General features: G+C 45.2%; 1 protein-coding gene across 1 annotated transcript; it reads right to left on the bottom strand.

The window, feature by feature from the left end:
* Positions 1–656: 656 nt before the first annotated feature.
* On the bottom strand, positions 657–9,515 carry LOC142570618 (uncharacterized). The gene is made up of 4 exons (XM_075678983.1): positions 9,437–9,515; positions 8,423–8,478; positions 1,616–1,753; positions 657–992 (listed from the first exon to the last, which is right to left on the bottom strand). The coding sequence occupies exons 1-4, from the start codon at positions 9,513–9,515 to the stop codon at positions 657–659; spliced, it is 609 nt and encodes a 202-aa protein (XP_075535098.1).
* Between the last annotated feature and the right edge of the window lie 3,645 nt (positions 9,516–13,160).

Genomic DNA, 13,160 nt, shown 5'->3' with positions numbered 1-13,160 from the left:
GCAAAAACACCTGGTGGTCTGAAAACGCAGCTTTGTTTAGGAACAGGCACTAGTAAAGCGTACGTTAGCTGTAGTTGTAGGCAATTCCGAAGTTTTTTTAACCAAGTTAGGATATGGCCATTTTCAAATGGTATGGACGGTCCTGTCACCTGCAGGGTGGTTCAATTTCATTAGAACTTCATCAATAATTCTTAATAACCAATAAACGAGAAACCGAAACCGAAATGGGTAGCTGCTTTGTGTGACGTCACGATGAGTGACTGGCGTCAGGTCGTACTCTACCATAATGCAAACACAGAGAACGCCTATTAAACACACACTACACGTGGCGCTAACACCACAGAAGCGAAGCTGATGATGTCTCCTGACGACACAGCGAGCTTTTACTAGTGTCAGAACTGCACAGCGGCGATTTAAGGGACGAATTGAGTGACTATGGGGTGTAGACTCTGACATCGTAAACACAGGGTATCTAGTAGAATGTCATGTGTACGGAACGCAACCAATTTCATTTTCAGGAAAACTGGACGGCTTGCAGCCATACAGTTTGGTACAATAAATCAAAATTCAAAAGAGAATGTATATTCAAAATTTTATTAACATAAGGGGACATCGAGAAATCGCCGTAGTTGCCCTTCAAGTCTGCTCGTCGTTCTTCAGCCGGACCAGGGAGCCTGGACGAAGGCAAATGGCGCAGCATAGGTAGGGACCGGAGCTGACGCCGACTTTGCTACAGCAGGAACGCGGACCGGTTTGGCATTGAATACTGCGTCAGCGCTGTAGCCAGGGGCCGTTCCCGGCTCGTTGGTGTCGACGGTGGCGCGGAAGCCATTGGCGTCCGCCACGTAAGACACACGCCGGTAGATGCCGCTGGCGTCGCGGTATCCGTACGTTCCGGTCTTAACGTTGTTGGCGTCGCTCTGTTCCTTGTGGTAGGACTGCGTGCCGAACTCGTCCACGTTATCGTAGCCAAAGCTGTATGGCTGCGGGGGCTGTAGTTCAGAGAATGTCCAGGTTAACGCCCGAAGCGCACATCCTATGAAATCCATACTTTTGTGCCTTTCTGATCTCCACAACGAAAACATTTCTTTCCTTCCTGTGTCTCCTTCTGCGTGTTCCTAATAGGCATTCCTCTACTAGCAAGAACAAGCAGTGCAAGAAGTGCTCCTGTTATAACCGGCACTATTTTTAATTACCCTTCTGTTATTACGTATGTATGGCGCAATAAATTATTCGCTGTGTGATCCAAAAAGAAGAATATTCTTTGCGGCATTGAAGCTCTGTCAATAAACGACGTATATTTTTCTTTATTTTTGTTAAGGGAGCCTATTGCGTCTTTTTAGTAATCACAATCAGTTTATGCCACTCAATAGCATTGCGCATTCGTAGAGAGCAAAACATTTCTTAGTTGGTAGGTACAGTTGATCTAAACTGACGTATATAAATATTTTCTGCAACGGGCATTATAGCCTTTGCTACTTCACCACGTAATCTTTGACTGCGTGTTGACTTTTTCGATATTACTGACGGACAACAGAACCAAGTACCGGCTCGTGCATTCACACAACAGTGCAAAACAGCTATAGGAAATAATGCCTGTAAGCTGAATACGTACGTAGACTGGCTCGACCGAGGAGATGCCTGGGGTGGCGGCTGCTCCTAGGAGAGGTCCGCGAAAGCCGCCGAAGAAGCGGCCCTGTGGTCCATATGGACCCTCAGAGAGGACGACGTGGATGAGGGTAGCGACCATGATCTGAAGAAGCGGGAAACAATGACATTACATTATGTAACACACTTTAGATTCGTCAAAAGAAGCATCTACGGAAATGTAGGTATGGTAATGACAAGTATTGTACACAAGTAAAGGCCAGAGCATCTCAACCTCGTCATTCCAGTCTTTCCGGTGTGTTCTTCTAGGTGTGGCGTATGAGTTACACGTTTATTATCGTAAACAAAGCCTTGTTGCATTCCAAACGTGCTTGAAGTAACAGATAAAAATTATTTTATTTTGCGTACGGTTTTCTTCCGCAGCCGAAAGAAAATTTCTGATTTAATGTTACGAAATGGCCAGGAGGTTTAAATTGCGTCAATTTGAAACTGAAAGACAGTATTATCAACACCGTTCGCTAAGACGCGCGCCCAACGAACCAGTATATAGCCTTAAATATCACCTACATTTCTACACTGAGAATTTTTCTGTGAGACACTGATTGCAACAGATCGGTTTTCCTGAAGAAAACATACTTACTTTGGCAAACATTTTTCAGTGGGTTACGCCTACACGGCAAAGCAGTTTTACTACCGTCTATGACTTGTGTACTTGTGTTTCAGGGGAGACAAGCAGTTTAGAGCGGTGTGACTGCTCAGCGTACACGCTAAACGTTTTATACTCTTTGGAACATTACCTTCCGCAACGGCCGTCCTCTCCTGCTCCTTTCCTCTCGTTTTGACACGCCGTCCCAGAACTAGGAAGGCGTCGCAACAATTTTGTTCTTTTCGATGATAGACGGCAGCATTTTGTTTGTCAAGACACTGTGTCGTTGTGTAGCTGCTTTCGCTTCCACATTTCACGTTTTGTGTCAAGCACGCTTTGCTTATTTATTTTTTGTGTATACACTTCCCATTGTAGGTGCGTTGCGTGATCCTAGTTTTGCGAGAAAGGCAATGCTAAATCAAACCGCAACGCCTTGGGTAACGTTCTTTGGATTAGCGCAACCACTTTGTCGCACGAACTAGAGTATTATAAACAATGCAAACCAGTTTGTCAAACCCTTGCCTGCTCGTCACGGCATATTCTCTCGCCTACAGCGAATGCCTAGACCTGGGAAGACGCGACATCTCTGATTCAGTGAAAACGAGGCAGGTTGCTTCGGGAGAATCCCGTAGTGAACACTTGCGGCAGCATTTACTGTGTTGAAAGGCTTAATCACAGTAAATCGTTGGCATTGTGTACAAAAGTGCCGTGCCCGAATATCCTGAATGAAGTGGTGGCTCAAAGTGCTGTGTTCTTCTCTTCGAGAGTGCTTTATCGAATCATATATATATATATATATATATATATATATATATATATATATATATATATATATATATATATATATATATATATATATAGGTAGTGAAACGGGCAGAGATACAAGGTGAAATGGGGTCGCGTTTACTCAGAACACATGGTCAGTACAACCAGTGTGTGCAAACGTAGGTAAGGTTATTAGGTTATTCGACACAAGTAATTTCTCCTATGTAGTCCTTGATGTCAGTGTTTGTTGGCTTCTTATGATATGGCTAATAAACACGAACCCCCCGATTAGCACCCTTTCTTCCCGTTTAATAGCTTAATTAGGTGTCAGAAGGTTATAGTTGCTTGGTGGCGTTATGAAGTACACTGTTACGTGTAGTCCTTGTACCGTAGTAATGCTGGTAATCGTTACCTATACTAATAATCGACGCCTTATACATAATGACCGGATGCGGCTATCTTCCTTTGTCAGGTATTCTTCACCTTCTTATGCCTTTGTCAAAACACAAAATTCATATGACAAGGCAAACGACACTTGTTAACCGAATAGGCGCCACTGTATTTTCACGTGGCAGTGACGGTAATGAACATAGTAGCAATACTGTGAAAGACGAAATTAATTTTATTGGGCGAACCTGTGCCCACAAGAACGGGCTACACTTAAAGCACAACGATAGCGACGAACACAGTCGGCGATCGTCAAAATCTGATCATTACATAAGGCATGAAAGGTTCAAGAGTTATCGCTGGAGACCGCGTGTCTTCCAGAAGGTACTGTCCACTTCGCGTTGCACATGCATGCAATCAGATTAATCAATGTTCGGCGACAACAGGCAGCGGATAAAACCATCGATAATATTCCAGAAACACCCGATACATGTAAGCGCGTCCCCCGCTGATCGATAAGATTTGTTAGATACTGAAACGCGCTCATTCGATAAACAAGTAAACGTGTCAGTATTATTGGTATGTTTCAGTTGCATTACTAGCTCCACTACCGAATTAGAAAATATTGCGTCAAATGAATACAAACCTGCAATTAATGCCAACTTACAGCTATTTACTAGGTTCTGCTTATGTACTGGAAACGCAGTGCTTTTTGTCATAAGTAAAGTGTTAGTACTTAGTGAATATGATGACAACTCTTAAAGAATGAATTTTGACATGATAAACGAGCTGTCAAAGCTACTTTTGTCAGGGAAAGCATCCTTGTCCGCTGGTACTTCATTATACGGGGATGAACATCCCTTCGGCGTTTACCACGAAGCAACCACTAGATTCATAAGCGCCTATTCAGCAATGGACGCAGGGTTGATGCCTACTGTTGACTGGTCAACAGAAGACCCCTCTACCTAAACCTGACAACTTGAACTAACTGACGAAAAGGGACAACGTCGAATGCTAATGTGGGAACGGCTTCGACATCGGATTGCACCATGTGCTGGGCCGAAGGTGCAACATAGAAGGCGGAGTTAAAGGGACACTAAAGGCAAATACTAAGTCAAGCTAAGATAAAGTGATAGATTAGTGCTAGTGAATCTCTAAGGTCCCAATATTATCGCAAACAGAGCCTTAATAGTAGAGATATCGAGGTAAATGCTGAACAAGATTAGAGACCCCCGCGGGACATTCATGCACTCGTCCGGTGACGAAAGCACCCTTCAGTTAAATTGTGTCATTAGTACTCAACTACTCGTTGAAAAGAGCATCTTGGTGTTGTAGTATCAGATGAAATGAAGTGCTACTTGTCCAGTTTCATTTTATGGTTAGAAAAAGTAACTCATTAAAATTACCGTTGGCAACGATGCTGGTGGTCGAAAGGTGTCATTTTCGCTGGACTCCGCGCCGCCCACGCTTTCGCGTTCCAATACTTTCCTTACCGCGTAGCGCTGCCCTGGTTTTGCTAGCTCGCGGAACTCACACAAACTGCAAATAGCAGAGAATTCAACATCCATGTGATATCGCGGATGCTGAAACCGTCTACGCCATTAGCAGCTGCTGCGGCAAATCCGCCGCTCTATCTTGGCTCGGTGCCGTCGTCTGTCAGGCGGCGTTTTACTCACTGATGACAGCAAAGGGTGGTGATGGCGTATCCAACGTCGAAACTTCCCCGGTCGGGTGGCGGGAGATTTGTACTTTGACAAAGGTATTCGGATCCTTCAGATACAATCTTCTCGTAAACTAAGTCCTTTCTTGGCACGAAACAAGTGTTTCAAGGTTTCTGGAAAGGTATTTAATTAGTCCAAGTCGACATAGTATTGGCCTTTAGTGTCTCTTTAAGCGGAACGGTACAATATCATGGGCGGTATTCTGCGACCAATTCGAAGATTGCGTTTGCCCATGGCATAGTCATCAGATCCCTTAGCCTAGTCCCCTAAGGAAGACGACGGTATTAAATTCCGAGACCTTTGGTGCAGTGACAGGTGGGCTGACGTGTCCTGATGCGAAGTCAGACGTTTACTATGCTCATATAGATTGAGTAGGCTTCCACATCTGCAGCAAGTGTAAATAGGGTAAAATAAACCATTATTCCTTCATTCCTACGTCTGGACGTACTCGTCAATGGGCTTCGTGGATGAATGGCCCGAACGCTACATCGACTCCGAAACAGCGTCTTGATATGTCTTAGCTTCCCCTTTTCGCTGACCTCGAAGTTGTGTTCCTAGATCTTCTTATCAGCTAGTCAATGACGTTGGCTACTTAGCCACAAGTTACGTCATTGTGCCGTGCCTAAGTGGTTGCCCATACACTGTGGCATGTTAGAACTTACCTGCAGCCGGGCCGGCGCACCACGACTTGTCAAAGCTGAGCGTGTTGCCCCTTTGAAGTATTGACACACTGTCGCTTGTGTCGGACGTTGCGTGCCTCTAGCAGCACAGGCCGTGGCGGAGCAAAGAGGTACAACACGGGCACATAAGTGTTTCGGCATAAAATATAACTTCTATGGACATTTTCATCCAGAAAGGAGCGCGGCGAGCCTGCCCTCTGTGGTTTGTGGAAAACTGTTGCAGCGCTGCTCGAATGTGTTGCCATCGCGTTCTGCGACACGATTTAAACATGCTTTAGCTCCATCTGCGATAAATTTACGTGACGTGAGTTCCTGCGAGGTCGTCGAAGAACCGCTTTATAGCCTTTCAGTGCCGAGGTAACTACAGAATGTGGAAATTTCGCTTGGCTGCACGAACATGCGACGCGCATCGTCAGTAACAGCGTGTGTGTATTTTGTGTATTTAGGTTATATCGGTGTTTACTGAAGGTATAGCAGTGGCGTCTTTGAATTGCCAGCGTGAATGGCATAATCTCCTCCCCACCCGATCACCTGACATAATAACTAAACCAAAAGAGTGCTCCTGTACGGCCAACTCAATGGAATCCCGAAACATCTAAGCACAGATCATTATAAAACGTTCGCGTGGTCGTCTGGCGTGTTCTCACACATTTCAAGTCTAGTAGATACAATATCTATACGCCATGTCTATGTTAGCCTCTATGGCGCCATTGGCGTTGCAAGACACAGCGATCATTGTGGTTGGTAAACCAGCACGATACATATACGTATTGTGCTTCATCGCTACCTTTTGGCCCTGTAGAGAAGTAATATCGAAAGCCGTCCTCAAAGGGGACGACATGAAAAGAATATAACGGCTATTTATAAGCAGAAAATTTTCGTAAAACGGTTTATTGCGTGGAAAGCAGAAACGAGAGAACAAAAGACATCAATTCTTATCCATTTGCTTCGCGAAAAAAATTAACACAGGCACGAATGCCGCAATAAGACGTCGCAAGCTCATATGCTCGCACCAAGCTCTATAAAGAGCAAACAGATCTGTAACCCGCCATCTGCCACTGATCGGGATGCTCCTGCAGTCAGGAGCCAGTAGCTCGAGCCCTTCACACTTGTTCTTCGCACTGTACGGTACGCTGCACTTACTAACCAAAACTATTTTATTCGTGCGAGGGAACCTCTTCCGGCAAACGAGGTAGTCGCCCAATATATCTACAGATAATAATCTGATGTATTGTCACTGTAAACTGTGCAACTACTTCCCCATAAGGGCGGCACCTACGCCATTAGTATCAGCTTATGTTTCTTACCTACTCATTGGTGTTAGACCGCAGCTTAGAATTGCAGGGATGATGGTACAGTAAGGTCATATCAGGGATAATAATTTTCACAAATCCTCAAGCGATCTCTGAGGATGAGTGAAGTCCCCAACACAGACACACACACACACCGCACTTCCTGCTCCGTCCACCTTAATACCACGGAAACTCCGACCATGCTGACCTAAACAATTTCTGCGTAGAACACGCCCACGTCCCACTGAGTACAGCACGCGAGCGCGAAAACAAACACCACAAACTTCCGCCGAGTATATAGCTGTCACACCACACAAAGCGCTCGCACAAACAAGCATGGCAACTGCCCATAGATGGCGCCACTGCCTATGCAGCAGATTTTTTGGCAGATGGGCCTGTTTTTCCAGGGCTCCACGGCGGCGACGCAATCATGTTTTTATTTGTCCGTGCTTTGAGCTTGCTTCTGTTTTTGATTTGCAGATTTTTTCAGGCTTTAAATAATAATTGGGTAGTTTTCTTTCTTTATTTTTTTTTTCGTGATCGTGGTTGTGTTTCATTTATATTTCGTTTTGCAGGATAGTCAAAGCACCCTCTCGCCCCACGTGCATCAACAGGTGCAATTGGGTGGGACGTTAAGTCTTTGTAGGCTTTATATAGCAGCTTGGAAGTGGCAACACTAAGAGCTATCAGTGGGTTTTCTGCGTGTGCCTTCGCATCTGGAATATTGCTTTGCTAATAAAGTGAGAGCGTGGCCGCGTGGTTGAACACGTGTGAACATATGTCATACCTTAAGACACGTGTTATACCTGCGGCATTCACTGGATTTGAAACATTTGTGGGAACTACTTTGCGGCATTTTACGGATTTAGATTCTTTGGTTATTGCATTTTGCTAGAAACACGTGCTCTGAAAGCATCGGTATTAGCATTAGAAAAAGCTATGCAAGAAAGACTTGAAAGCCTGCAGTGCGCGGAGGGTCCGTAAGTCAGACGAGGAGATGGATGAGAAGGAAGAGGGGATCGAGTCAATCGGTAGAAACTGTGATGTCGGTTCAAGCCAGAAGAAAGCGGAGACTTTTCATGATGACTTTGTCAAATAGGTCGAAGGGCTCAAAATGAGCTAAATATGGAGCGTGATGCACGAAAGCTGGTTGAAGAATGACTTCAAGCAGCCGAGGAAAAGCTGAACAGGGCCGCCATTGTGAACGAGAAGGGTTGTGCCAATGGAACGCAGTCTCCTGACATGACAGGAGAGGGAGTGTCAGCAAAGCACGTGGAATGCGCGCAACGTGGGGAGGCGGTAGCTAGAAAGAGCGGCACCTACCTTGAGGTCGCCAGGCAAAAATGCAGCAACGCAGAAGTCAATGCCCTTAGTAAAGTCTGAATCACGCGCAGAGGATGACAAAGAGAAATATGGAGAGGTCGCGGCTGTAGGAGTGAGTAAATTAGTGATCATAGCCTGCGACTCAAACAGGGCTAGGTGCTTAGAAGCAACTGTGGAGAGGGTGAACAGCGATAGAACAGTGGCGGTAGGGCCATTTTCAGTTAGGACACTGGGTTTTGCCATGGAGAGAGCAAAAGCAAAGGTCAAGGGAAATGTCCACGTGCGCAACCTTGTCATACTAAGAGGTTGGGTAAATGACGTCCTAAACAGGAAAGGGACACGACAAGCCCAGGGCTTTGTTGGCGAAGAGGGTGCAGTACTTGCGCGAGCTGCCCCTTCAGGTGCAGATCGTGGTGTGCACGAGGCCGGAGGTGCCTGTACGTGACAATCACGTACAAAGCGCCGCAGTGCCTGGAAAGGATGCGATATGGAAAATTAGCCGAGAGAACGGTTTCGAGGTAGTCGAAGTAAACAGGGAAATAGAAGGTGTGGTGCTTTTGAAGGGGACGGGCTCCACTTCGATTACAGGCGTGGACGAGAACAGGGCTGGCGACTTGCTGGTCGCGCTGTTGCTTTCTTCAGGGGCCTATGGGGGCTCAGGAAGCCAGAGAAGGTAGTGATGAAGAAGGTAACCTCAGAATAGCATTGCCGTCAATAATAGAAAAAGGAAGAAAACAAGACAGGGAGCTCACCATGCTATAGGCTACATAAACATGCAGGGTGGCAGAGGAAAAGAAAAGTGGGCTGAGATTCAGGAGCAGCGAAATAGAAAACAAATGGGGGTGTATGTGGTTGCAGACACGCAACCTTCTTAACCTTCCTAAAAATGTGCGACATTCCATGAAAATATAGAATAACTGCTTTCTTGAAGTTGTCACTACTTTGTTCTGCGAACTCTGTCCTTGTGCAACCAGCTTTTCTGACTTTCTTAAGTAAGACTTCCGCGACACTGACCTTCAAATATAAGGTTTATCTTGTTGCGCTGAGGCGAGATACCTGCCACCGAGAGATTTCTTCTGCACTGTGCATGCATGGTTTCTTCAAGACCTTCAAGATCAGAAAGGCAAGAGAAAACAATGCTTCTCTTCACTAGTTTTGAGTGTGCAGACCCAAATGGAAGTAAACGTTTCTTCACTTTTCGATCAAACATCCAGCACACATAACTGTGTCACTTGTACCTCGATAGCCTCGTGCGACAAAGAGGTGACCTATCTTGATTCAAATGTCATGGCGCGATAGCGGTACCAGCACGTTTATGTGCGCATGTGGGATCTTGTCTTTTTTTTTGCCAAGTGTTCGCTTGAAAACTAAGGGGCAAAATAAACATTTTTGCTGAAAGTAAGCGCTGTGTCTGTGTACTTTGTGTGCCTCCTTTGCCTCTGTCGGTTCTCGTAGCCCTCCACTAGTTCCTGTAGCATTCCACTACGTTCAAACAACAAGCCCTAATAGCTACTTTGCTTATCGTCAATTCAAGTCCATCGGGCACTTTTGCTTGCAGCAGCATGGATCCTTCCTTACTTGTCGATATCGTTTCCTTGGCCGAGTGTCGGTCACGCGCCGCTTCCTATTCTCCTCGCTTCAACATCTTCCTGCCTGAAATCATATTTCTTTTGGGTCATTTTAGCCCTTCCACGGGCCATTGAACACGGATTACCAAAATACTGAGAGCTAAATGGAGAAGACAAGCCCGTATCTTCAAGGCCTGCTTGTACGCAAGATTAAACTTCACGGCTACAGCCCAAACGCCGTGAAGAGAAGGATAGACTTCCTTCGCATCCTGGCACAGACTACTGAATTCTACTGGCAACGTATAGTGACTCTGCTCCTGAGCCTTTGTCCTCCCAAGGGACTCGTCAAAAAGAACAGCGTGGACAAATCTCACAACCTGAATCTTCCGGAGGATGTGCCTAGTTTTATAGCTGGGGCCAAAATTCGCCGCGGAACCTAACAAAGAGGGCCCTGGTCTCCTGATTCAGATGACAAGGTGCGATAGCGGCACGAGCAGGTTTCTGTGCGCATGGGTCATTTTCTTGTTTTTTTTTGCGAACTGTCAGAGAAGTCGCGAATCGTGTACCGGTAAGTGAAGATGACGGCCGGTGTCTCGCGTGGCGTTGATGTGTTCAACGGTAATGTTGATCCAAGGAGCAAACTGCCACTAAAGAGGACGTTGGATCACCTTAAAGGCCACAAGCTGTGTGTAGCTCCAGCGGACAAGGAAGGTGTGTTCGCTGTTCTACCGCATGATCTACTATGTACGAAATGTTCCGAGACCATTCTGTCCACGTTTAACAAAACAGGTTTGGTGTCCCTACGGAAAGTCAGCAAAGATGCAAAGAAGCTTGTGGCTAGTGTGAAACTGAGTAGTGTTCGAGGGAAAATGGGTAGTGCCAGCAAGGATACTCTACAATTGTTTTTCTCTGCAAGGATGCGCAATATTGATTGCCCTCTTCGCGTCATTGTATCCAAAAAAGGTACGTGGCATAACGTTCGGATTTCTTAAAAACAAACGTTAATAGATAAAAAAATAGACGATCCTTTTTAGTGCGTGGTTCGGACGATGCTTTACGTTACTTGTCAAATGTCTAAAGGGGGGGGGGGGGAAATTGGGTTTCCTTTGTAGCAATTGCTACGAACGGGTGGATGTCTGATTTTCCCTTTATTCATTACTTCTCTCCACCTTGCGGGTTTCCGCAGAACTACTATGTCAAATGTCTGTGCCAAAGGCTTCTCAGTCGACATAAAGGACCTCTTTTATTCAATGCCCCGCACTGGGCTTTTCTCTTGCGCAGGAGACGCAATTGACAAATATGGCGTTGTTGACTTTCAAAATGACGCAGGTATCAGTGCCAGTGGCTTTCTGAAATTGTTGAACGTGTACTTGACGTTTACCTATGCTAGCTGGGACAAGGAAACTTACCTGCAGAAGGAGAGTGTCTGCATTGGTTCCTCAATAGCTCCTGTATTCAGTGACTTACTTTTAGTCAAATGTGATAGGAATCATTACTTAAAATTGCGTGGTTTAAACATTGTTCATATGTTTAGAAACGTCGACAATTTTTTAGTTATTTTTGAAGTTACAAATAACGGTGAATTCACTGTAGCAATGAAAAGTGTGCTTGATATTTTTATAGATGGTTTAAGCCCCCTAACTTTAACGCATGAGCATTCTGAAGAAAATAACATTCGGTTTTTAGACCTGCGCCTTCAGTTTCTGACACAGATTTGTGTGCTGGATGCTTGATCAAAGGGTGAACAAGCGTTTACTTTCATTTGGGTCTCTACTCTCTAGACTCGTGAAAAGAAGTGTTGTTGTCTATTGCCTTCCAAATGCCTTGAAAAAATCATGTGTGCACAAGGCGGAAGAAAGCTTTCGGTGGCAGCTATCCCGCCTCAGCGCAGTTGGATATACCGTATGTTTATAGGTTAGTGTCGCGGAAGGCTTACTTAAGAAAGTTAAAAAAGCTGGTCGCGCAAAGACACAGCTTGCTGAAAAAAGTACTAACAACCTAAAGAAGGCATTTATTCTATAGTTTCATGGAATCTCGCACAACCTTAAGAAGGTTGGCCGGAGCGCAAATGTTGATGTTGCTTCTTCCGCGCCTAGAAATCTAATGTCACTGAGCAAGCAGACTTGCGCTATTTTTCAAGAAAAGGACCAGTGTAAAACAAATCACAGACGGTACTTCACACAATGTACCCAATGTGCCGTATATGAGATACCTATCTTATGTGGTGAAGTCTACATAGGGCAAACCGGCCGATGCATTAACGATCTGCTTAGGGAACACCATAACAATGTTAGCAACACTATCTAATTTCATCTAAGCGTGCACTGTCGCGACTGTGGGTGAAACCTACCTTGGACAAATGCAAGATTGTATATAGGAGAAAATGAAGCCTTATTAGAGAAATTATCGAGGCTGTTGCAATTTCACGTGCTGGAAATAACTGTGTGAGTTGTCCCTCGATAGTCTTGCGTGAAAAAGAGCTGACCTATCTTGATTCAAAGGTATTGGTGCGATAGCGGTACGAGCAGGTTGACAAGTGTTCGCTTTCACAGTAGATGCGCACCAGCAAAAGAAACATTTTTGTTGAAAGTCAGCGCTGTGTCTGTGTACTTTGCGTGCCTCCTTTGTCTCCGTCGGTTCTTGTGCTGTAGCCTTCCACTACGTTCAGCCAACAAACCCAACTAGTTAATCTGGCCGCATCTTTCTACTTTCATTGTGAACGAAAAGAATTCTGCAAAAACACCTGGTGGTCTGAAAACGCAGCTTTATTTAGGAACAGGCACTGGTAAAGTGTACATTAACTGTAGTTGAAGGCAATTCCGGAGTTTTTTAACCAAGTTAGGATATGGCCAGTTTCAAATGGTATTGACGGTCCTGTCACCTGCAGGGTGGTTCAATTTCATTAGAACGTCATCAATAATTCTAAATAACCAATAAACGAGAAACCGAAACCGAAATGGGTAGCTGCTTTGTGTGACGTCACGATGAGTGACGGGCGTCAGGTCGTACTCTACCATAATGTAAACACAGAGAAGGCCTACTAAACACCCAGTACACGTGGCGCTAACACCACAGAAGCAAAGCTGATGATGTCTCCTGACGACACAGCGAGCTTTTACTAGTGTCTGAATTGCACAGCGGCGATTTAAGGGACGAATTGAGTGACTATG

This window comes from Dermacentor variabilis, chromosome 2 (genome assembly GCF_050947875.1).
Source record: "Dermacentor variabilis isolate Ectoservices chromosome 2, ASM5094787v1, whole genome shotgun sequence".
NCBI classification, from domain to species: domain Eukaryota; kingdom Metazoa; phylum Arthropoda; class Arachnida; order Ixodida; family Ixodidae; genus Dermacentor; species Dermacentor variabilis.
This window is presented reverse-complemented; position numbering and strand designations above follow the sequence as displayed.

Excerpts from the sequence above, each read along its gene's own strand:
- LOC142570618 (XM_075678983.1), bottom strand. The coding sequence starts at position 9,515 with ATGCATGCACAGTGCAGAAGAAATCTCTCGGTGGCAGGTATCTCGCCT. Across the intron at positions 8,479-9,436 it reads GATAAACCTTATATTTGAAG|ACTTTACTAAGGGCATTGAC; the intron begins GTCAGTGTCGCG and ends CGCGTGATTCAG. Across the intron at positions 993-1,615 it reads CCTCGGTCGAGCCAGTCTAC|CCCCCGCAGCCATACAGCTT; the intron begins GTACGTATTCAG and ends TCTGAACTACAG.